Source organism: Anguilla anguilla, chromosome 2 (assembly GCF_013347855.1).
Source record: "Anguilla anguilla isolate fAngAng1 chromosome 2, fAngAng1.pri, whole genome shotgun sequence".
Taxonomy (NCBI): Eukaryota; Metazoa; Chordata; class Actinopteri; order Anguilliformes; family Anguillidae; genus Anguilla; species Anguilla anguilla.
This window is the reverse complement of record NC_049202.1, coordinates 5846989-5873213: the sequence shown is the minus strand read 5'-3', so window position 1 is coordinate 5873213 and position 26225 is coordinate 5846989. Positions and strand designations below refer to the sequence as shown.

Below are 26225 nucleotides of genomic sequence, written 5' to 3'. Positions count from 1 at the left end.
AACTGTAAAGGATGGGATGACGTACCGCAGTCCTGCACCGGCAAGCCCCGCCTCCAACTGTTACATGCAGCTCGGTAACAGACATCTGATTGACAGTCCAACAAGCCCCCCTCTTCCCAGGAGATTCAGCCCCTATGATCACTATGACAAATCTGGCACAATTCTGACCTCACAATGGCAACCTGTCACGGATAGCAAAATGACATCACTTGTATAAGCAACACACATCAGCTTTCCATTGATCACTGGACCCAGCCATTCACCCCCTCCCCCCCCCAAAAAACACAAACATTAGTCCACAAACACCTGGGTGAAGCTATTAAATTCATGATAAACTCTGCTCAACCCAAACAAACACCCAAACACCCCTGCTTCTGAACCGAACACTGAAGGGGAATTTAACCACCGGCCTCGATATCTGCAACATTACCCGGAGAAAGAATGCATTCTCACTTTCACAAGGGAGCTTTAAAATAAATAAAAAAGAAAACAGAGTTTATAAAAAGGACAGAGTTCTGCGCTGGCTCCATCGCTCCTGAAGGGGGGCTTCACCGCCAGCGGGCCCACGTTTCTCCGACGGCTGCCAAAAACGGGCGCGGCACTCGGCTTGGGATCCCCGAAACGCCTCCAGGTGGCTTCGCCGGAGCCGCAGACACCCAGGAAACACCCGCCAACCGGAAACGCGGATCGATCTTCAGAACGAGGAGAACATCGCCGCACAGCGCCTGCCAGGCTAACCAGGGTCACATACCGTCCAAACCCCATCTCATTTGAAAATGACTCCTTCAGTAACGAGAACAAAAAAAAAATGGTGGAAAACCAGTAAAATTCTAAAGAATAATGTTTCCCCAAACAGTGGTAAGAGCGCTTGGTTAATAGAACTTGCAGAAAAAATGCTTGGATCATGGCTAATTTGATTAACATATGATATGGCATGCATAAAATATGCATCCCCAAAACTAGCTGCTGTACCCAGCTCCTCTCACAAAACCAGCTAATCTGGTAGTGCTCTACATTTACCACACATTATCTATTAGGATAAGGATAATGGCATAATGTCTGACTACTGTGCATATCATCCACAACGGGGGGTTGGGGGGTGGGTTTGTCTTATTGAAGTGATACGATTTTACAGTACAGCGGTTTAGGCCCAGGGTGCGTGCTAGACGTATCCTTGCTGAAGGTCTGATAGATCCATTTCTTCCGCTCCTTTGTACCTTTTGAGAGGCAAAAAATATCCCCAGACAAAAAATTTTTTTTTTTAAAAACCTGATGTCTTACAGAGCACAACCACCTCTTAAGCAAACGTTCGCCGGATGCCACACGGTGACAAATCTTTTTTGCGCGGCCGAAAATAGCGAAGCAATTAGCATTGTGCTCACATCTTCGGGAGTCGTATTATACACGAGATCTCACGAAAGCCCGCGCCTGAGAGGCGAGGGGAGCAGGATCGTATAATTTAGGCGTTCGCTCTCGCAATCTTTTCCATCTGAGCCGCCGCCGCCGCCGCCGCCGCTGACAGATTGAGATCGGCATTATGTAGTTCAGGCAGAAGGACTGGAGGGGAGAGGAGAGGGAGAAGGAGGAGGAGGGGGAAAAAAAAAACGGTTTGGAGTAAGGAGAATAAATAAATCTGGACACCAATTTCAGAAAGGCTTAAGGTTTTTTGCCTTTAAAAAAAATAGAAAAAGAAAAAAAAAATCCCAGCTCAAAAGCCATCGCACAACGAACACACACGCACCCTCGATATATTTCTAATTCAAAAAGAGAGAGTGAGGGAGAGGAGAGAAAGGAGAGACAGAGAGAGCGAGAGGCGGAGAAAGAGAGAGAGATAGAGAGAGTGATGAGTAACACAGACAATCAGTTCAAACTGCCTGAAAAACAGCAGTTTGTTGGAACCGCCATTTAACTTCTCTCGAACCGCCGAGGTGTTCCGCGGCTATCAGACACGTTACCGACGGGCGTCGGATAAACAGAAAATAATCGAGCGAACCGACGGCGGGAACTAAAGACGAAAGCTAGCGCGCGCGTTAGCGACACCTTTAAAAAGCCATTTCATGGCTCCAGAGTGCACGCTGACCATGGCCAATGTTCATTTATTTAGGAACGGCGTAAATACAAGAGGATCAAAGGAGGGGAACGGCCTCTCTTACACACACGCGTGTGTGTGTGTGTGTGTGTGTGTGTGTGTGTGTGTGTGTGCGTCTGCAGACGCCTGACCTTTACCAAAGCATTAGCCTCAGTGTGGAGGCGGAGCGGACCGTTCCATTACCAAGGACACGGACCCAAATTGATTTGAATAAAGCGAGCTGGCACCGCTGCGCTTTCTACAAGGGGGGGGGGGTGGGGTAAAGAAAGGAAAGAAAAAAAAAAAAAAAAAGCATAGCTTCATGATTTCTTGCTCTCGTCTCCCTGCTCCCACCGGGGGGGGGGGGGGGCTGTGCTGAGTCTCGACTCACCTCCTGGGCAAACGTGCCAAGGTGTTTGAATTTGATACGAGCGAACGCTGGGAGCTTTGGGGGGGGGGGGGGGGGGATGAGAAGGGGAGGGACACAGTCTCTTCGGACACCCCCGCCAGGGAGAGTCACCCCGCCCCTCTCCCTCTACTCTCGCTTTCGGGGGGGGTGGGGTTTGGTCGTGAAGCGTACTGTGACAGAGCACTGGTCTTACACAGTGGTTTAGGGAGCTGGACAGCCTACGCCCAAGGACACCGCTTCATAGTGCAATACTGCTGTGCCCTTGAGAAAACAACTACAGTCAAATTATCTCCTGTATAAACGGACTGCATGTAACAAATGTCTACTGTGTTAGTCTCTCTGCGTGAGCGTGTTTGCCAAATGCCTAAAACTAAATGTATATGCTTGTGTGTGTGTGTGTGTGTGGTGTGTGGCGTGAGGGGGGGAGGTATGAGGTGTATGTGAGGTATGTTTGGAGTTTGTGTGAAGTGTAGGTGAAGTGTATGTGTGGTGTGTGTACAATACGTGCGGTACATATGCTTGTATGTATGCGTGTGACAAAATGCAGTGCAAAATGCATCATGCTAACTGCTCTGGATAGATCTGTGAGGATGGCTGGATATCCCACCAAACGATGGCAAAATGTCAGGGCAGAATCCTGCCGTCTGTCAGGCTATTTATTTACCTATTTGGGTAAATAAAACATTACTGGTCATAAAAGACAATACTGGTCATATAAAAAAAAACAATGGCCAAAAAAAAAAAAACATGGAGACAATGGCCCAATGTGAGGTCATCCAGTACCAGCGTTCTCCAAATCTCCCCAATCCGTCAGAAGCGGATCGTCCCGCTGAAGCAGTGAGTCACGTAAATCGCCTTCTCGTTTTCGGGCGCGCCCCAGAACGCAGACCCGCGAATCTCAGTCAGGCGCGTTCTCGCCGCCCGCCGCCGCGGCGGCCTTTTCAAACGGTTTCAAAACCCGTTTACTCACCAAGCCCCTCCCCCACGCCCCCCCCTTGTCTACTCAACTTCAATCAGCCGCTTAGCCGGAGAAGCAAACGGGGGGGGGGGGGGGGGGGAGGCCTTGCGCATGCATTCGGAAGCAATCAGATAAATTAGCCTGGCGGAACACACACACGGTGAGCGTGTAGCCTGCGCCGGTTTATGGCCTCTGACGACTGCATGGCCGCTAATCGCGTTTTCCCTTTTACTGCAACGCGTGCAGCTGGGCTCGTTCAAACCGCATTAAACCGCCGTGGCGATGCGGAATCGGGTAAACGTCCATCGCTCAAACGCGCATCGCTGTTAGGTACAGAAAAAAGTTACCTGGCCCAGTGCGGTTTTTTAAGATGCGTTTTACAATTGTGACATCACACCAAGGGGTCCTTCTCCCCCCACCTCAACTTCCTGTGTACGGTAATTATTTTTTTATTTTGGTAATTTAAAAAAAATAAAGTCGAGTTTTTATAGTCTCCTAACAACGGCTCACAGACCACACCCAGTGAGTAAAGAAGAGAAGAGCAGAAGCCACCTCTGGGTTTTTGAACAGGAGGGGAACGGCTGGTTAAAGGATGCTATTAAACGGGACGTTTCATTAGAGGCTTTTCTGCATCTGTAATTATCCTCTCCCTTAAAAATCTCCCTCTGCTTTAAACAAAGTGGAGCATTCAGAGATACTGACAGCGGTGCTTTGTCCTCAGATTAAGAGAGAGCGCTTCATCTTTCTCGCGTCAGATAAATTAACTGGTCACCGTAATTACTAAATAAATTATTTAATAAACAGGGGTGTCGAGTCTGGGGAAAAAAATAAATAAAAAAATGCAACTGAACCCATGTAACTTTCATGTCCTGGCCTGAGTGTTAAATATTAATGAGTATGCAGGAGAGGTCGGTCTGAACAGGAACACATGAAGATGAATGAGTCAGTACCCTCCAGCAGAAATAACGGTCTGCAACACACACACACACACACACACACATACAGGTGAAGCGCTTTGCAGACACTGAACCTGTGGCAAACGTCTAATGCGGAGACAAATCAGATCCTTCATACCCAACGCACTCTCGCAAAACAATGCGAATGTCAGTATCTTTCAAGGATACAAAAAAAAAATTTAAATGAAAAATAAGAACAGTCTGAACCCGTCTGCCATTTCCGAAATACCAAAATAAAAAGTTTGTACAAAGAAGCGCGTGAAGAGGAGAGTGAAGGTGGCACTTTAGACGAGACTTTTTTCCCGATTCAGCCCCGGAGTCACCAGATGGGAAACCGAAATCCCCCTCAGGCGCAAACTGCTCTTCCTGTGAAAGCTGTCACAATCCGGGGCTGCCAGTGTCGCTCAGGCCTTGCAAATGCTAATCCGGCCCGTGTAAAGGTCCCGAAAAATAAATGAATTAAATAAAACACAGAAAAACACACACAAAATTTTTTTTAAAAAATACGCACACGCACGCACATAAACAAATAAATAAATTATTTCTGTTCCGATCCTAAAATGGCAGCGCGCGGCGATATCTCCCTCTAAAGGGCCAGTGAAATCAGTCGGGCCCCAGGATTGGGGGGGGGGGGGGGGGCTCAGGAGCAGTTTCGCTCAAAGGCACGGGGGCGACGTTCGACCCGCCGTCGCGAGGGGCCCTTCCAGGCGAAGCCGGATGAATTCCCGCCGGGGGGATTCCGATAAACTCAGCCGCCCGCCGCCGTCGGGTATCGCCATCGCGTCCCGTTAAAAGTGAAATGACGCCGGGGTTGGGAGGGAAAAATACAAAAAAATTAAATGCAAAGTTAACAGTTAAGGCTGGGGAAACATTTGCTGAACTTTAACTGTCTGAAAATTCACACACATTCATTTTCAAAAAGTGTCGGTAGGATAAAGAAAAGGAACAGATGCTAAGGGTTTATGGGCTGGAAGGAAGTTTGTCCACAGATGCATGAGATGTGGGCACACTGAGTACAATAAGGGGCACCACCAGAGATACTGAGCCCCATAAAAATATCTCACATTGGGCCCACCACCCCAGAAAAATCCTATGCTCTAACATTTTTTACGGGCCCCTGTCAGTCAAGACCTTTGGAATCATCCATAACTGCCACCCTCACACCCCCACCCCCCACACGGCTTCCCTGCTAAGTCGAGTTGCAGAAGGACATCTTAGTAGTTTCACATACTGAGGCTACAGATTTAAATCATGCAAATCAAACCCACACCCCTACAAACCTCTCTCTTCTTCAAATCACTAGGTCAGTGGCCTGGATGGTACTCCTACTGTGAGCCCTTAGTAAAAAAGACACTTGAAAAATTCATTTTTGGTCATCATTTAACTTCACATTCTCCTCTTCAGCACTGCTCTGACTGGACAGCTCCTCTCCCCCTCGACAGCTCGTCGAAGGAGGCCGCTTCCGATTGGTCAAAATCTGCGGCACATGCAGAGTGCAGGACCACGGTCAAGAGCACCTCTCTGGAATGTCACTGCATCGTTTAAAATATTCTATAAAAAAATGAACAAGTGACAAAAAACACTATAAACACCGATGAGAGTGTCGGTTAGATTTTAAGCGCGTGTGACGGAGATAAGCTGCTTAAAACTGCAGCAAGACACACCATTAATTGCACCATTTACCGCAGTACAAACGATGGCGTTCGCCTGCCACATCGCACACCCATTTTATCTCCATTAGACGTGTCACCTGCTGCCAAGCATGACACGGACACGAGGGGAAACATCTGGGCCCAAAATGGCGCTACGCTCACGATTTCATCCAGACAGGAACAGGAACCGCAGACGTCCCGCTACGGTTTATCTATTTTTCTTTCCTTGGCCTCGGCCGACCACGTACACAAGACAAATGAACCACAAACACATTGTAAAAATACGACGGGTCACGGAGATCGAAACTATTCCCGGAGTCGTTCAGTCAGGAAGCGTCCCGGCGCAGAATGGGTTAAATATTACGCCGGTGTCATCGATGCGCGAAAATTGGACGAGGACCTCGCGTGGCAGCCGGCCGCTTCGGAAGTGCGGCGGGGCGGAGTGTGACTCATCGCGATTCGGATCACGGGCGTTATCAATCTTCTCCGATACCCCCCCTCTCCCTCTCCCTCTCCCTCTCGGCTCCGAACCTCCTGTTTATAAACTAAATGTTTTCCTCTGTTTCCCAGAGTCACCAGCCACAATTACAGGGAGCCAGCAGTTATGAAGTGCGGAGAGGAGCGGGGCGGATGATGAATTGGACCGCAGTCGGCCATACTAATGAAACAAAACAAACTGCTCAGCATTTAGCTCCTTTATTCTTTATTCCTTTATTTCAGTATTGCTGGGCTGCTCCTAGTAAACATGTTTGTTTGGTAATCTTATCAAGTGTGTTTGTGTGCGTATACATCGTGGCCATCACGCTTAATCCTTGTACCTCCAATTTTGGTAATTTTGTTTTTTTAATACGTATTGAAAGTTCTCGCCCGGCTCTATCCACTGCCATTACTTTATAACTCAACTAATGAAACTCATTCAAAACCCCAGATGATAAGTTCCATAGAGCTCATTGGGAAATGGGACATGGGAAATGGAAGCGGGTTTTTCACCGTTCCTGAGCGTGGTGCGGAAGAGACGCACTTCGTACACATTAAGTGTCGTCTAAAAGCCAGGCCTCCGCCACCGCGCATCACCGCAAAGGGCCTCAGTTCGACGGACGGGCGCTGGGACACGCGTCCCGCACCTTCGCCAATCTCCCGTTGCCGTCTGCGGGCGCAGACCCCAGTATCTCCAACGGGCCCCGTACATTCGACGGTTTATGATTTTAATAACCGTCGGGGGAAATGGGATGAATTGGGGGGGGGGGTAAGGGAGGGGGGGGGGGTGGCTGCTACGTCCAGGCCCCAGAGCCTGCAGGGGAGAGATAACCCGCTGAAGGAGACGCGACTCATTCATCCCGCGTCACAGGTAATGAGGCTCCGTGCCCGTCCGGGTCGATTCGGCTCACGTCCCGCGCCCCTCAAACGCCGCCTCCATTTATTTACGAGCCCCGCCCCGCCCCGCCGCGTTATCTGGACGGCGGGGGAAGAGAGCGCGCCGGTGCCGGTTCGGGACTCGTAAAAAACCGGAAGGCGCCGGGTTCGAGTCCCGTTTGGGAAGAATAACAGCCGTGGCCTTGGACTGAGGTCAGTCGGCAAACATTCAGCCGCATGTCTCTCAGCTGCGCAAACAGATTCACAAATCCTAACTACCTCTTTACAAAGGCGAAGAATAATTACAGGTACACTCGTCGCAGTAACGGTTCCAGACAACCCACAGGCTCGGGCTAGCACATCGTGTACTCCTACGTGTCCCATGTATGCAAGCGCAAAATAATCCCCGTCTCTCGCTATTATCCTAGCATTAATTAATTCAGCATTAAAAAAAAAACCTAAATGCACAAAGTACGTGGAAAGAAAACTCAATCTCGGCTCACTCTTAAAAAGAATCGCACAAACTCTTAAGGCAGTAGTACGGGTCTCCAAAACTCAAACAATGTTACCTAAGAGGGGCCTGTCAGTCTCCCCCCCTCTCTCGCTCACTCTCACACCTCTGGTCAATACGTCCCATCAGCAGCAGTCATCTCACACCCTGGCTGATTAGGACTCCTCTCCCCAACCCCCAACCCCCCCCCCCCCCCCCCCCCTTCCCCCCGTTTAAACCAGAACATTCCACACCCTCGCTGCGAAAAAAAAAAGAACCGGAACAATGCCCGTCGCAGCCCCCCCCCCCCCCATCTCCCCCCCCGCCCCGGGATCGCGTCGCTAGGCAACGCGCGGACAGGCGGGCGGAACAAAAGGGAGGCACTTCTCCGAGCGGCGGAAAGTTCCGGAGGAGCGGGCGGGGAAGCTCGCCGTGGTGTCAGGCTGACTTGGCGGACGGCGGCGCTCGTTGTCCTCACGGCCGGCGCAGATTGGCGGTCGAGGAGTCCTCGGGAGGAGCTGGCTTAAGACGGGGGCCGGAGGTGCGAAGGCCCATTTTCTCCCTCTTTTCTTTTTTAAACACCGCTGTCTTTGTGTCGCTAAGTGCTGCCTCGGCTCGCGGGGTAACCTGCTCCAAACTTAATGTGAGCCCCCCACCTCCACCCCCCCCCACGTCCTTTAAGGGAATAATGGCATCAGACAGCGAGTTTGTGCGGTGGCGGGGCAGGGGGCTGTTCGGTCACACCGCCCGAACTACCGCTCCCTCCGTTTTTCCCTCCGTCACCCCAGATCGGTGCCGAGAAACTGAAGAGATTCATCACTCCAGTGGCCGGCATCCCATAATAACCCGTGCTCACATCCCAGGACTTTGACCCAGCCCGACCAATCGAAACATTGCTTTGTTTGACAGATGCCAAATGATTCCTTCACAGGATTCTTTTTAATTGGTTAAATTATAGGCTGGTAATGTCAGTGGGAGGTTCAACGGTAAAAATGTGAGGAAGCGGGGGGGGGGGGGGATGAAATGACACGTTTTCAACAACCTCAGTCGATGAAGATTTTCGCTGTAATAGAAATACTGCTCAAGTCCCCCGTGCTCAAAGATCCAACTTTCATAAGAACACCTCAAACTATTTCAGCATGTGTTTTCAGACAGAGTGCCAATCAGTAACTTCGCATCATAAGGTGCACAGAAATCCATTAATAATAAATATATGAATATACAGAACATATAAATGGATAAATAAAGAGTGGGAATCCAAAAGCTGAAAGCTTCACAGAGCCTGAGGGGCTCAAGGGGAGCAGTCGTGATGCTCTGGAAAACAACGACTGTTCGTTTCCCAGAGCGACCATCTTCACCTGGCGCGTCTCCGCGCGTTCGGGTATCCGGGCCTGATGGGTAAGAGAGAATGGCTCGCCGCACCGCGAAGAAGAACGTTCCGCGGGAAGCGCGGGAAGCGGGAGGCCGTCTCCGTCAGCGTAGCCAGGCGACAGGCTCCCCGCTCTGAGCCGCTAACCGCGTCGGAAAACTTCTGAGTCATCGAACACCGCAAACATCTCAGAAAGCGAAAGGGGGGGGGGAGCAATCAAACGCACGCGCCGAAAGTCGTGAGACGGGAAGGGGAATAATTCAAGATGTGAAACGGGGGGGGGGGGGGGGGGGGGGGGGGTGAAGCGATATCGGGACGCGGCGGTCCGAAGCGGTTCCTACCTCCGGGTATCTCAGCTTCAGCGTCTTGTGCATTTCTCGGAAGCGGCTGTACCTCCGGAACACCGTCCACGTCTCGTCCAGGACTGTGATCTGCGGGGGAGGAGTGGGTGGCGGGTGGGGGCGGGAGGGAGAGAACAAATAAAGCTCAGATCATTAGCAAGAACTGAAATGGAGGGGGCGTAAATGAACGAGAACAAATCGATGACTTTCACAGGATCACACGTTTCGTTTGGTAACCAGCGTCATGGAAAATTCTAAAGCATCTGCAAGCGTTTCTTTTCCATTTTATGAGCATCTACATAGGCCGCGATACTGCCATAGGTCAAGTAAGCCAGTGGTGCCAAAAAAATCCTATTTGTGCACGGTTTTAACCTGTCAGAACAAAAACAGCTACACAGTTTTTACAACTATACATAACCAACTGAATGCACTCTTAAAAAAAATAATAATAATTGATCTTCCTTTAGCATCCTAAGACCCAGCAATTCCTTTTTTTGTACCCTGTAGGGGACACAAGTCTCTCGTCTTAATGTTAAGAACAATATATTCTACCATGCTAAAGCAAACACCACAAGGGACATTCAATAAAAATAAAATATCTTAAGCGAATATTTTACCTGTGACATGTTTTTTGTCATTCACGACACTTTTATTATGTCAAAAATAAATAAATAAAATAGCTTAAAAAAAAAAAAACTCTTATTTTCTCCTGCCGGGTCTCAGGAGGTTAAATACTCTTTTTCGGAATATTCAAAGCAACGAGGAAGCCCAGTTTTGTTCTCCCCCCCTCATTAAAACTTTCACACGTTCCCGTCACTCATTTTATAGACCGCAACTTTTCCGACACCTTCGATTGTGAGCAGCACGGGGCCTCCAGACGGCGAAGGATATACAGAGTACACGTCTGATTGTGCGAAACAAGATCCCCTTATCGCAGAGGAGAAGAGTTCAGACCACCGTATTTTGGGGTTTCAGCAGTCATTAGGCCGCCCCAGACTTTGTCGCATAATCGTAGCTTAGTGTCGGAACTCGAGTCTTTTTCGCAAATGAACGTGACCTCCTTTTTATTTCCCCTGAAAAGTTGCTACTCGCACGGCCAGAATTATCGTGTCACGTCCGATTAGTTAAAAGTATCATTTGTGGGATCGCCAAATTCATTATTTATCACTCTTGTAATTAAAAACTAATTAACGGTTAATGATAATTGCAGCTTTTGCGCGTTAGCGTGTTCATCTACAGCTCACACAATCGATTTCAGACAAAAGTATCTGGTCCCAGAATTAAAAATGTTTCATTATGTTCTCCTACACAACACATTGTACAAAGAGAATGACCTACGTTCATTCAACATTTGAGAGTAGGAGGGCATTTGCATTTGTTTGGGAGTCAAGGTCGAGGCCAAATTACTGAATCCCGGAACAGTAAATCTTTAAAAGTGCAGTCGGAACTTTCTAGGCACTGGTCAATTCAGTTTCGTGCAACAATAAGATGGAATTTAAAAAAATTCTCCACACGAAAGGATCCTAATTCAACTAATACAAAAGGACAGAGGAGACACACTATCACTGACTGACCTTTTATAGCATATATTTAAAATGGGCAGGCTTGCATTTCACAAGCTCGTCATAACCTTTATTATATGCAATTACGTCCTTCGGTCTTGAAATTCAAGAGACTGTAAATTTGGCACAAAAAAAAAGTTCAGAACCCAATCCAATATTTTCGCTACATTGGGCCTAATATTATACAAATTATGAACAGGGAACAAACTGGCGAGTAAATTAAAACATAGATCAGCAGTAAATCCACTGCCTCTTATTCATTTGCAGACACTCTCCTCCTCTTTTGTCTCCAAATTCAATGGTCTCCAGATGACGAGATTCAAAGCCGACAGTGTGAAGGCTAATTAAAACGTCTTCAAGCAATGAGCGTGTACTGGGGGGAGGAAAAATAAATAAATAAATAAATACATACACAAAATGGCGGCCCTTTCTCAGACAGGGCCTCTCGCTGAGAGCGGGTGAGTAGGTTTTTCGTAAGGGGGGCGGGACGGCGTCCCGTGTTGGCATCAAGCCCTCCCGTTCAAGCAGGGAGAGCGAAGCCGCCAGCGACTGCACAATTAGACCCCTAATTTTCCACGCGGGGTGGCGGCACTCATCCAACATGGAGAAACTTGCACTTTATATATTAATGAATTTATTTATTTATATTTTAAAAGAGCGGGACCAGCCTCTGGCACTTGAGAGCTAGGATATGGATGGGGGCACAATTAATTTCTTTTATTTTATTTCTTTTGTAAGAAAAGAGAGAGAAAAATCAGAGAGCGAGAGAGAGAGAGAGAGAACGGGAAAGGCCGACGCCTGCAGCTCACCTTCACTTCAAACTCGTAGTGCTCGTCTTTTCCCTGGCCCCGAAGGACGTACCGCGGGATACCGATTTTCACCGCGTCCCTCGTCCCGTCAGGACCGGCCACCAGGGGGCGAGATATCAGCCGCTGCTGAAAAAGGGACGGGGGGGGGGGAGAAAGAGAGAGAGCGAAGAGGACAAAAAAAGTAAAAGCACGTAACTCAGACTGGGGAAATGGTAAAAGGAGGACACTGGCATTTGGAGCTTTGAAGAGATCAAAGTTACACGTCCACGCGAAGAGTATACATTAGAGGACGGCATCACACCAGAGAGCCGACGCGTTTGCCCGCGGAAAGAATAAGACTGCGCATTAAGACGGAAATAAAAATGGAGCCATTCAGCCAATGCCACACGCAAACACATTAAATACTCCAGGAATCAGAGTGACACACGTATAATCTCATTCTGCGAATGCTTTGATGTGCGGTGCTATGCTAATACCTGCCTGTTAGCCTGACGTGCGTCGCTGGGTTATCTGCATTTAAACTCCAACTGAACCCGAACCTTAGCTACGAAATGACAATAAATCAAGCCTAATGACAAAGAAATGTATGTAGAATTACACACACACAATACATGACTTGTAGAAACCATGACGGACCGTGCGAGGAATTATATAAATTCAATCTTTATTTAAATTTCATGACATAAACATGACAGTTACTGCACACTGACAATACTGTGAAATTCCTGTAATCACACTGCAAATTACATCAATATCTCTTTTTTTCTGCTGCCATAAAATTCTTCACAATCACACAATTCTTTATTTAACGGCTTTGTGCAAATGTTCCTGAACAAACAGAATCAGATACAGAATGACAAACTCAAACAAAAAGCAAAATAAGAAAAAGGAAAAAGAAGAAAAAAAAAAGGAAAACGTGAATTGACAAAAACATCAGCGCTGTCAAATGCTTGTCCAAATATATTTAAAACCGCTCGACTGTCTGGTGCAACAGGATACGGCATGCATGCTCTTCCACATCGCGAATGTCAGCGAGCAAACGGAACAAAATTCTAATTCTTATTTTATTAATTCGCTTTTAGGGCAACTGCGTGCTGTAGGTGTTTTTTCTCCATTTCGATTGTCAAGCACCTACACAGGCGAGGAACGAGAAACCCTTAAAACTAGAGGGGCATTAAAACCATACACAATATTTAAAAAGCAACAGGGGCTTTTTGGGATCGAACCTAAAAATTTCACTTCCAGCATTTATCGCAACGCCAGCGTAAAGCCACATCAATAGACCTCAGCAGAAAGTCTTACATTTTAACCGGTCGTTTTTCCACAGTTTCAAACGCAAACGCAACTCTCCCACTCGCTTACGGTCAGCGGAAACCCGCGGAAGGCAATAATTATGCTTATATAACCGAGAGTAAGGCTGAGAAAACCTTGCGGTCGCCGGAATCGGGCAGAGTTGTCAGGGGCGACGTTGTTCTCCCACTCTGGAGGGCAGAGACTCGTCGCCGAAGACGACCTGCTTTGTGCAACATCGAGCCGAAAGTCACGCCTGGGTTTTCGCGTCGACAGCCAAGAAAAACACCGACACTTAATTTCCGCTCGACATTTCCTTTCCCCCCACCTTCTCGCCGTCACCTCGGAGTATTAATTACAACAACAAAAAAAAAGTCCCAAGTTTAAAAATACTAACCTCACCCTTTAACGCACCCACGGAGCCCAGCTCAAATTAAGTGAGTAGAAAAACAAACGCAAGCGAAACAAAAATGCGAAACAAAAATGAACGACGTGTGAGTGTTCGCTATTACCCCGAACAAACTTAAAATGGAAATTCGTCTGTCTCTCTCACACTCCCAGTTGGCCCATTTCCCCATTCCTCCCCCACCCCCCATTAAACCCGCAAGGAATGAAGAGTGATAGCTTGGAGAAGGAAAAAAAAAAAAAACAAAAAAAAAAAACAAAAATAAAATGTATAGACGTCAGCTCCAGCCAGACTGAAAAAAATGAAGCTGTTGTTTGGGAATGACAGACACTAATTGAGTGGAGCCGTCAGCTGTGCGCAGTGCAGTGCGGTAAGGCATCCCCGTTATACAGCTCAGCTGAGCTGACAGGTTTCACTAAAGGTGACCAAACAAAGGCACGCATTGTTGAGGGGGCGTCCCTTATACCGCAAAGTTTCTTAAAAGTACCCTCCTCCCTTCAGTAAAGTGCTCGGTGCTGAACCTGAAGTACGGTGAACCGGAGAATTTGGAACCAATTTGCTGAGAATATAAAGTACTAGGAAACACACACATACACACACATACGCAAGCACAATCAAACATACATGCACACACTCCCACACCCGTGTACTCACGCACACGCATGCGCGCACACACACACACACGTACCCGTGCAATCACACACACACACACCCACGCATACACAATGAATAACAAGTGTTCAGCTTTCTTGATGTTTCCTATGAAAGGTTTAAAGGCATCATCAGCTGTAGATACAGTACCAGGTGTAAACGGAGTGAAAAGAGGAAATAGATCAACGTGCAAACTGGCAAAACAGTATGAACAAATTTCACAAATAAAACAAGAGAACCTACACTAGCAGCACAGACGGTGCCAGCATATAGCCGTACACAAACACATTCAGTTTAAACTTATTTCGTCAATTCTTCCAGTAGTGTTTTTTTTAAATTAATGAATCATTCTTTGGCTTCTTCGCTGCTTTTGAGCGGTTACAGTTCGGACAGTAGTTGGATTGCATCACAACTCCCGCATTAGACGGCCGACAAGCGGTTGATCAGGACCGCGGCCTCTGCCCTACAGCCGAAAGTTAATTTCCAGACTTCGGACCGGGGCGATAAATCAGCGGGCTCGGCGGGAGAGGGGACGACGGCCGACGCCCCGCTTCCGTGGTTTCGCCCGGCTCCGCCCCCTTCTCGGGCCGCCTTGCCGAAGACCACGTCCAGCTGGAGGACGCCGCTCGTCTCCGCCACCAGCACGCAGCGCACGTCCGCGCAGCGCCGCACACCGACCACCTCGAAGTGGGCCCGCCCCGGCGCCGCGGCGACCCATCGGGGGGCGGGGTGAAAGACGCCGTCCTCCCGCACCAGCGCCAGGTGGGTGTCGGTGAGGAGGAACTGGGCGAGGGCGCGAGGGCGGGGCTCGGGGGTCACCGCCGCGCCCACGCTGGCGTAGAGGAGCGGCCGCACCTCCGCCAGGCGGGGGCCGTCCGTTCCCATGTTGCAGTGCAGGAGGTAGACCAGGTCGGCCAGCGCCTTGTCCAGCTGGCAGCTGACCCGGACCCTCTTGGCCTGGAGGTCGGGCACGTGGGAACCCCAGTCCAGAGACAGCTGCATGAGGTCCCCGCAGAGCAGAGGGTGCTTCCGGAAGGTCTCCTCCGCCAGCTCAGGGCACAGCACCTTCAGGAAGGTTCCAAGGAGCTCCTGGGTGAGGCGCTTGTTGTGGGTGTACAGGGTCAGAACGGACTCGGCCGAGGAGCCCTGGAGCCTCAGGTGCTGACCGGCGAAGCCCACGTGGATCTCGCCGACCTGCGCGAGGGGCGTCGCGTGAAACACCGCCAACGGCGGCGTCCCTCGCTGGGCGTCGGGCGCCGAGGTCATCGCGTAGAGCGCGGAATCAAACAGAAGCACGCAAGCGGGTCTGGGAGCGGGCTCCTCGTAGTTGGCGACTCTGAGCCAGTAGACTCCGAGCAGGCTCTGCGTAGAGCAAACGGTTGGCGGCAGGACGCCGTGGAACTGGGCCAGCAGGACGTGCGGAGGCTGAGCCTGAAGCTCCGGGAGGGGGCTGGGAAACTCCACCAGCCTCTGGCAAAACACGTGAACGTTTCCGCTCCTGCGTTGGGTCACGGAGTCCCCCGACACCCCCGCCACGGTCTGGGGCGGCACAGCGTCAACCGACTTGTTGACGTCCTGCAGGTAGGTCTGGAGAGAATTAGTGAAGCGGGCGTTCTTCTGCGGGACCTTAGGTTCCAGAGGCATCTCCAGGTGCACGTGGCGGATGGCGGGCAGGTCTTTGATGACCAGGTACATCTGCTTATAGCAGCCGCCCCCCCCGCCGGCGTCCTCCCCCTTCCCGGCCGGCCGGAGGACTCCAGGAGCGCGCTGCAGCCTGCGGCTGGCGTCTCTGTACAGGGAGGAGAGCTTCCCCAGCAAGCTGCCCAGGCTGTAGCTCTGGTTCGCGTTGACGTCCCGGGACGACGGTTCGTCATCGGCGGACGGGTCCCGTCCCGTCCTGGAACGGCCCTCGGCCGACGCTCCGGAGATGGCGACGCGACCAAATTGGCGTTCCGGAGGGCGACTCGGCAAGGACGTTTCCAGGCCCGCGCCGGGCGCTGCTGGGACCTCGGCGGCGGCTTTTTGCACGCGGTAACGAGCGAGCTGGAGGACGGGCCGCCCCTCCTTTAACGAGGTCTCTCCGGGTTCGGGGCTGGAGCGGCCGGGGCGGCCAGAGCCGCTGACGGTGAGGTACCCGCCCCCGTCGGCCGGCTGCCCGTCGTCCGCGCCGCGACTCGGGGCCGGGCCGACTCCCCCGTCGACTGGCGCCGGGACGGCCGGCGGCCGGCGGGCGCGACCCGCGATCTCCCAGCGCTCCGCCGCCACGGCGACCGCCGCCGTCTCCGCCTCCGCGCGTCCCCTTGATTTATGAGGTGACAAACGGGGCTCCTCGTCAGTCCTGCCCGGGAGAACGTGGCGGCGACCCTCCTCCGGGTCGTTAGCGCGCCGCAGCCGCCGCTCCGCGGGACAGGGGGGCTCGTTAACGAAACTCCGCCCCTCCCGCGCCCCAGCGCCGTCCCCGCCGCTCGGCGGGCCGCCCGTCCCCAGGCCAGAGGAGAACGGGATGGCAGGCTGGAGCGGAGGCTCAGGTTCTCTCTGTGTGTGGAGAGAGGGGGTCTTTGACTTTGACGAGCTCAGACAAAAAGGATTACTAATTCCAGCTTGAAAAAATTTTAATCACTAATTTGCCCAATTAAGGTTGCTTTAATTTAAAAAAAAAAAAAGAAAACCCTCTAATTACAGCTCCACCATGATGGTACTCGAAAACAATTACGAGGATAAAGTCATCACCTCAGAGGACACCGATTACAAAAGGGACAGTGCAGCATGCTTGCATGTCAGATTTGGTGCATATATAGATTAAGGATTGATTTCTGCGGTGAAATATGGAATTTGCATCATTTCTTTCGCTATACACATGCATCGCGTTAAGAAAACCCAACGAAATGCTCACAGGACTCTCATCATGCTTTTTATCCCCACCCCAAAAGTCCACTGCAATGTAAATTTAGATAATCTAAGCACGTGAATTTGACTAAACTAAATAAATCACTAAAAGACCACTTATATAATATTTCCTATTTAAAAAAATAAAATAAAAAAAGTGGGGTAAAAAATAAATTAAATAAATAAATAAATAAATAAATAAAAAAATAAAAAAAATAAATAAATAAATAAAAATGTCCCCTATGGGAAGATAAAACCAGCCTAAGACTGACGAATCAGGCACTGACGCATGAGGGTCTAACAGCACTAGCCGCAGGGTAAATACGGAACGATAAATTCGACTCCATGGACTGAAACGTGTCACAACTCCGGGGAAAAGCGGACGATGACGCAAAGAAAGGAAACCGTAAACAAGGCCTACAAATCCAAAAGCCGATCGCAAGCAAGAAGGCGGTTCGGAATGCTGAGTTGTTCTGCGATGCTAACAGGAACTTGTTTTGATCAACGCTCCCCATGATGTTAGTAGGAAATGATCACGAATAAAGATCCAAATGCCAGTCATTGAACAATTATTTCAGGATTATTGAATTATTATTAATGTCGTAGTTTAGTTTTCTCCCGGTAGATGACCCAGTTAGATAAAAACGTCCAGACTTACCTTATATTTCAGTTTCCGCGGATCCAGCCCATTTCGAGATTTCTCATCTTCCTAGAAGAGAAAGACGGCAATTTTCTGAGCACCGCAATCAACGGCCCTATAAAAATATGCAGCATGAACGCGGGCGAGATCATCACTTCCAGCCCGCCGGCTGTAAAATCAGCACAAGCCCCAAACGCAGTTCATGGCATTATGGGCAAGGGAAAGATTATAATCAAGAAAACCAGCAAAAAAAAAAAAAAACACTTAAAAAAAAATTAAAATAAAAAAATAAAATAAAAAAAAAGTGCTCAATTTCGCACGGTCAGAAAAACATTACCTGGGACCGACTGCTCGATGCATTCCTGATGATTTTCCACAAATTTTTAAAATGAAATAAACATATAAATTTAAAATTAATCTTTTTTTTATTTAATAGAGGGGGAAATCAAATGGACCGAGTCAGCTAAGGATACACGACATGCTCGATTACAGAGGTGTGTTTAAGAGGAAGTCGGAGAACTCATCGATCCGCTCCGCTTCACCAAGGAGGATTATGGGAAATGCATGCAGTTCATGGGCCATTGCGTACTCCGTTATTGTGCCCAACGCACCCCAGAGTTCGACCTCCGCTTACCTCCATGGGTTTTTCAGAGGCACCGTCTGTAACCGACTTCTCTTCCTCCTCCTGAAGGACGGAAGGATTTGATTTCCCTCATTCCGTTTTAACCTTTCCACACATCTCAGAAAAGAAAATTCTAAAGATTCTGAAAGGTGCTGAACCTCAGAGACCCCAACTCTGGGCTTTAACTCCACTCGTCGAACAGGAGCGTCGTGAGACTGACGAAACGCCGCCTGTGCCCACAGACGCATCAGCGGGTTTTCGTACTTTTCTTCCCCCCTCATTAAAAACTAAAATTCGATACAGGGAGAGCGAGAGGCTGCCCCTGGCTCTCTCTCTCTCTCTCTCGCTCAGCTGTCCGGTGAAGCCTCTGACAAATGAAGTATGTAATGCACAGTGACAGTTCAACTAAAAAAAGAAAGAAAGAAAAAAAAAACAGATACTGAAGCGATATGAAGACTTGTCTGCCCTGCACGGCTATCAGAGGAGCAGACGCCCACCGCCCCGCCATTTTAACATCGTTAGCGACACCCGGCCCAGCTCCAGTCGGGCTGCGTAGGCAACGCGAAGCCCCTGTACCAGACGAGTACGGGGGCCGGCCTGATCTGAATCACTGTCCCGCAGGGGGGGGGGGGAGGGGGGGGGAGAGAACGTACCCGCAGAGATTCGGACGACAGGGAGAGCCCCACGCCGACGTCCCCGTTCGCCAGGCTCATCTTCTGCAGCCTCCGCTGCACCTCCTCCTCGATGTACGCGTTTATCCTGGACCCAGACGAGAAACGGCGAGGGTTACACATCAATCCTGCTTTCAATTCCTCCTCAAATTAACCAGGGGGCGCCACCGAGAGCTAAACCTCCAACACAAACACGCAGTAGCGACCGTACCACAACACATATAAGGCAATAAAACAAGTCACAGTTGTGTACAATAACCAACACAGTCGCACTCCTTAGTACTAAGATCAAGAACTAAATGAGTTTAAAATCAGACTGCCACTGGTATGCTTAATTTGCCTCTGAAGACAATTTCAGATTTAGTGAAATTGAAAGTGCTTTTCCCAAGTCCTGCAGAAGGCAGGAGGCCTTTGAAAAGCAACGCTAACTGCAGCGATTCTGGTGGTTAGTGGTTACAATTTAATATTACTAATTATATTTACAAGGAACAAAGCAATTACACCCATACTGGGAAGTGTGAAGGCTGGGACACTTATTTGGAAATTCGGATCAAGTAATTTGTAATGTTGTGATGTTTGAGACCAATATTTGCTGGCAAGAAGATAGAACGGATAATGGCTTCCGCACCAAATCCAAAAAAAAAAGAGAAAGAAATTTAAAGAAAACAAGTCTCTCAGATTTGAATAGCAAACAGACCGACTGTCCGTGTGAGATTAGAACCACTCAATTAACTGTGAAATTAAATACGACCCCGAACACACAGAACGCCGAAATCAAACAAACCTCAGACGGATTAAGACTGCAGACTTCCTGGGGATTTTAGGCATTACCGCTACGTGACTGGGAAAACGGACAAAAAAAAAAAAACCTTCCCATCCCCCACCCCACCCCCACCCCGTCCAGCTCCACCTCCCTACCCCATCCACCGCCTCAGTCAATCCATCAACAGACCGAGAGCACAAACTCAAACCAGCCAGGCGAGTACAGAACGTCTTTCGTTTGCTGGCGAATCATTTCTGATCATTTTCCCCCCGCTGCCATAAAAAGCACCATCTTACCAGCTCATCCCATTGGCTTCTTTACCCCCCAGGACAGCTGCACTAAATAACACCAGCAGGCAAACAGAGGGATGGACCCCCGCTTAACTGAAGAGACAGATAATCACCGACATTTTCTTTCTTGAAAGAATTCACCCCATTTCATCCATTTTGATTGATTGTCTGAGTCAGAGCATTTGTACTAAACAGTTCAGCATCATCTGGAGTCATTTCTCTAACTCTTTTCAGGGCACAATATCTTATAAAGCAGGGTCTGACACTGCCATGAAAAAGTATTTTCCCCCTTTCCTGATTTCCATATTTGTCGCATGTTTGTTTTTTTTTTTTTGTTTTTTTGTTTCCAAGGTGAAGGGGGCGTGGTCGAGGCCGGGGCGACTCACCTGTCGTCCGTGAGGGGGAGCACGCCCGGCAGGCTCGGGCGGGGGCTGACAGGCGAGCTGCTGTGACTGGTCGACCTGTCGTCCCCGCCCACCGAGAAGCTCCGCCCACAGGAGTCACCCTCGCTCAGCCTCTGTTTCAGCTGCAGGATCTCACGCTCCATCCTGAGGGCCGGAGACAAGCTGCTGTTAGCCAATGAGAGAATGAGACAAGCACCCACTAGCCAATGGGAGACAGATACAAGCGCCCACTAGCCAATGGGAGACAGACAAGCAGCTGTTAGACAATGAACCACAGAAACAAGTAGCTGTTAGCCAAAGTGAGAGACAAGCACCCATTAACCAATGGGAGAGAGACCAGCTTCACTCAGAGCATATGCTCTGGATTTTAAGGTCACTACAGACAGAAGGAGAAAAGAAAAAAAAACAGATTTAAAATGCAGAGGATGGGAAATTAATACCATCTCTCATTTGGTTTGAGTTTTATCTTTTGCTACTCATGCTTAAAAGGCTGAGGCCTTCGTTTACAAACACAATGAAGCAATGCATTATGGGATTATTGGTTCAAAGTGCCTCTGAAGGGGAGCAGACTGTTCTCAAAACTGTCCTGTTTTTTTTTTTTTTGTTCAAATTTTGAAACTGTGTGTGTGAGTACGGGTGTGAGTGTACACACACAAAATAACGTTATTTTATTTTTTATTTTTGATGGTGTGCTAGCAGTATTTTCTTGAGCTCTCATCCTGTTCCTCTACCCTGAAGACATCAGACTGTCAGTACAGCGACATCTTTTACAGGTGCTCGATCTCTGAAACGCGTCTGCGGATTCAGAAAGAGTGACACACAGCAAGACCGAAACTGTCACTCATCACAACGGCACGCTTCGGCTTCCATCGCTGTGGAGCGTAAATCTAATCGTGGAGAACTTTTGTGAAATCACATCTTGGCAGCGCTATGAGACGATTCCAAAGGGGGGGGAGGGGGGAGGGGGAGGGGGTGGGGGGTGGGGGGGCCTAGAGACAACAAACACGTTTGACAGATTGATCCTTAAACACATATTTACTCGTTCCGCTTAATCCTTTAAAACACAGAGCTACAGTGGCAGCCAGCTACTCTAATTTCACACCGCGTTATTCGCGAGCGCTGAAAGGGAACATTTATTCGCGATGGCGAATCCCAGCCGAGGACACAAAACGATCAACGAGACTCAATTAACGGCGAGTTACTGGCCGCCGACCAGGGCGTTCACGCCGCGAAGCAGCCGCAGAGCGAACGCGTGGTCTCCTTTCTTCGGCTCGCTTTGACATGGCGCACATGTCAAAAACGCGAAAGCCCAAAATCCGGCCGCGGCTAATTACGCTCCGTGCCGATGGCACGCCTGTATTTTTCCGCTAGACCGTAATCCTAAGTGTAAACGTGTCAGAAAATTGCACTCGTTTGCAGAATCGTGCAGGCGGACGCTTTATTTGTACTTCCCGTCGTCCGTGAAAGCGATAAATTAATGACAAAGTGAGAAAGTATCCCTCAAAGTACACAAAGCGCATTAATAACTCGTGATTTTAAAATAGAAATAAATCAAAGTTTCGTTGAACAGCTGAGATCCATCGAGGCATCGATACAGTTCAATCTAGTGCGAGAATGTTCCAGAATAACATCCCAGAACACCATTTTATAAGTCTCGGCAGAAAACCCCGTCTGTATACAAAAGAGATTTAGAGCGAGTCTCGGGCAGACCTCCTGTTCTTCTGTCAGGTTCGCTTATCGTGTCCTTCAGTTAAAATTTAACTTTCTCCCTCCACAGCTGCTGAGCGCCAACGTTCAGGGCAGCAGAGCTCGTTTCGATGTTAGAGCGCTTCACGCCGGTTTGTTTTCACCTTTAGAAGTCTCTGAATTAAAGTACGAAATTAGAACAGGATTCGTGAAGACGGCTGTTGTGTAAAACTTTACTTTTGCTCCAGCTAAATAGCCTCTATGCAGTAGCCATCTGAAAGCTTCACTTGATTCACAGGATTAGAGGTCTCGGGCTATAAATGAGGCTCAAGCCTGCCGAAGGCCAACATCTTTACAACCCAACCTGAACCAGGCCGACAGGACGCAGCCGAATGAATGTTCGTAACCATCAGAACCGGCTGTCCAGCTACGGCAGAGGATTGTACCTGATCTGACCCAACGTCACAGAGGTAAGAACAGGCCCTGATACCCAAGAAACTGACAGAGTACCTTTGGGCTGCGCCGAGTACGGGTCAGGATGCAACCCTCTACAGGGGATCAGGCCATAAAACAACTCAACTATAACTGCTAAATATGCTAATAAACATCTACACCCTGGGCTTTTCCCACAGGGGGTCCCCACAGACCCCTGGGGGTCCGTGAAGGCTCTGTGGGGGGTCCCTAGGCAGGCCTCACATTCAATTTGCATAATGCATTTATTTTATGCAAATTTCAATTATTTTTAAGTATCAGGGATCTACACTGACATTTTTTGTAAAATGTTTAAGGTGAAAAATTTAGGAACACACCAATGCATCCCAGTTTGAAGAGGTGCACCTAAATTATTTTTCCAGTTTTTGTGAACATGTGAAACGGCTCTTGGGCAAGCGGAGTTCTCACCTCTCTCCATCCTGCTCCTGAGCCCCTTGCTCCTCCTCCGGACTGGCCTCCGAGCCTTGCTCCTCCTCTTCCTCCTCCTCCCCCTCCTCGCCCTCCTCCTCGCCCGCACGGGCGGAGCGTTTGCGTCCGCGCCCCTCCGTCTCCGTCCCCGTCTCCGGCTCGGCGGCGGCGGTGGAGGCGGACCGGCGGCGGCGGCTCCGCAGGGCCTCCCCTCGGCGCTCCAGCCTGGCCACCGCCTGCTCCAGGGCCTCCCGCTGACGCTTCCCCCGCCACTCCAGGATCTCCTTCTCCTTCCGCCGCACCTTCTCCTCCTGCCGCGCCACGTTGGCCGTGAACTCGTACGTCCGCTGCAGCTGCTGCAGCTCCTCCGCCCCGGCCCGGTGCGCCTGCAGCTGCTCCGCCTTCTCCTCCACCTCCTTCTCCACCTGCCGCCATTTTAACACCTCCCTTATTACACCTGCCGGAGAGGCCTTTGCACATTGTATAACATTTATTCAGCCGCCCCCACTTCATTATTTGTTTTGAACCTCCTTCTCCACCTGCCGCCACTTTAACACCTCCCTTATTATAGCCGCTGAAGAGGTCTTCGCGTGTTTTATAACATTTATTCATGCACGAAAAGGGCTGCAGTTCCTACAGGGGTCACCTGATATGGTATATAAACACCCTCGCACTAAAGCCGACAGTCTGGCACTTTGACCTTATGTTCATTCTTTCGTTTCAAATCCAAGGTGTTGGGAGTAGGCAGCCAAAACAACAAAAATTGTATCACTGGTCCAAGTAGTTTTGCTTTTACTTGTATAAACACACACATACATGTATGTAAAATCTGCAGGGTGTAGAGGATTAATGACCCGTTTTATAGGGATAAATATATGCATTATGAAAGGGGTTCTAACCTACGTGTGAACTCATATCCGTGTGTACTGCTAATTGAGCAGGGGGTAACTGGTGGAAATTTAAAAGCAGCACACGTGCACACACGCATTCTCACACACATACACACACACACACACACACACACACGCATACACGCAGTCTCACACACACACGCACACAAACTCACGCAGGCACGTGCACGCAAACTCACGCAGGCACGTGCACGCGCACCACACAGACAGACACACTCCAGGAAGCTCACTCTCTGTGATACAGATGAGCTGTGTGTCTGTCTATATGAGCCCTTGTTCATGTGTTCTACTGCCCCTTGGTCCTGGGGGACCCTTGTGTACGCTGGTTTTTGTTTCAAACACAATTGCAATCCTGGAATTTTAATAAGCCGTTCATTTTTTTCTCTCCTTAATTAGACGCTTTTCATGTTTTGAGGGATTATTAGCCACATTATGTCAGAAAATGGCTATGAAGAACAAAAGTTCCACATTCACGTTGTGGTTATCGCGCTATAATGCAAATGGTTCCATAAAAAGAGGTTTAAAAGTTTTTTAGCGGATGAAATTAAAGACTGAAGTGAATCAACAGGCTCCTAATTGGCGAAAGTGTGGACGCACGGCCACTAAAACCCGCCGTTCGCGAGATAATAGCGGTTTCAGAGTCACAGCAAACGATAACGAGCCACATCTGCACTGCGCTAACAAGTTTACGATTTAAGAAGTTTTTTTAAAAATTATGTAAAGAACTAATGAAAGAGCGTGTGTAAGAACCCTAACTGAGCAGGAGACTGGGCTGAGAAACCCCAGCTTCGGGACGGGCCCCCGGCACGGTCTGAGTTTGAGGCCCACAGTTTTTGGGGCCCGGGCTCACCTGGTACAGGGTGTTGTCGAGGCCCAGCGGACCCCGCTCCAGGAGCTCGGCGGCTCGCTGCCTCTCCTCCCTGACGGCGGGGAGGTGGGTCTGCGTGAGGGAGGCGAGCTGCCGCTCCTTAAAGTGCAGCCTCTGCTCCGCCTGGCGGAGGCGCTGCTCCTCCTGGGCCACGCTGGCCCCGTCCTGCGCCCCCTTCTCCTGCGCCTCCTCGCGGGCACGCTGCATGAGGCCCAGGGCCTTGCGCTCCACCGAGACCTCCTTTTCCAGGCGCTCCTGCTCCTGCGTCAGCGCCTCCTGCAGGCCCCCCAGCCGCTCCAGCTGCGCCTCCTTCAACTCGGCGTACCTCCCCCTGGCGCAGCGCGCCTCCTCTGGCTCCTCGCCGCCGTCGGGCCGCGCCTCCTTGGCCTTGAGCAGGACCTCCCTGATCTCCTCCAGCGCCTCCTTCTCCTCCTCCAGGCGCCGGGCGTCGTCCGTCCTCAGGAGGCCCACCGTCTCGTGCCTCTCCCGGAGCTGCTCCTCCAGACGGACCACCAGGGAGACCTGCTCGCGCTCCTGCTCCTCCAGGCGCCTCCTCTCCAGCTCCAGCCTCACCGACTGCTCCTCGCACTCCCGCCTCAACCGCTCCAGCTCCCGGAAGATCTCAGTCTTCTCCTCCTTCAGGCGCTCCTGCTCCAGCCGGGCCTGGCTGTGCAGCTCCTCCTGCTCCACGCGCCTCCTCCGCTGCTCCTCCAGCTCCTGCTGCTCCCGCAGGCGCTCCTCCTCGAAGCGCTCCCTCTCGGCCAGGAGGTCGCGCAGGCGGCCCTCGATGTCCTGGCTGCGCTGCCTCAGGCTCTCCTCCTGCCGCCGCATGCGCAGCTGCGCCTCCTCCGACTCCTTGCGCTGCGACTCCACCTCCTGCTGCATGCGCTCCAGCTCCGCCTTCTCGCACTTCTGCTTCTCCTCCATCTCCTTTATCAGCCTCCTGCGGGAGGAGAGAGAGAGGGAGTGCACGGGGGGCGTCAGCCACCTTTTAAAAAACCGTCCGCGCCTCCCTTTACCGCCGCGCTAGCACGAACGCGCCGGGCTTCGAGCGGCTCGCGCTTCCGGAAGCTTCCCGCCGCCGTAACGAGGCCCGCCGCGCTGCCCACACTCCCGCTGCGCGCCGCGCTGTGCAGGCAGCGCAACGATAAACACACAGCCTCCGTTCCTCCCAGGACTCCACACTCTGCCATAACGCGCTCCCGCAACTGAGGAGGAGCACACTCGCGCAGCTGGCGGTTTAAATATAGAGCGACGCGAGTGTTCTGTC

The 26225-nt window shown here is 50.3% G+C and overlaps 1 protein-coding gene across 1 annotated transcript in view; it reads right to left on the bottom strand.

Moving 5' to 3' along the window:
* The window catches only part of kif16ba (kinesin family member 16Ba), an 83435-nt gene that overhangs the window by 12243 nt on the left and 44967 nt on the right, over positions 1-26225 (bottom strand). Inside the window, exons 19-25 of the mRNA XM_035406616.1 lie at positions 24938-25898; positions 23177-23601; positions 20573-20734; positions 19116-19221; positions 17859-17909; positions 11968-12093; positions 9597-9686 (exon numbers count right to left, since the gene is read on the bottom strand). Of these exons, the coding sequence (XP_035262507.1) occupies positions 9597-9686; positions 11968-12093; positions 17859-17909; positions 19116-19221; positions 20573-20734; positions 23177-23601; positions 24938-25898 (1921 nt within the window). The remainder of the gene's footprint in view (positions 1-9596; positions 9687-11967; positions 12094-17858; positions 17910-19115; positions 19222-20572; positions 20735-23176; positions 23602-24937; positions 25899-26225) is intronic.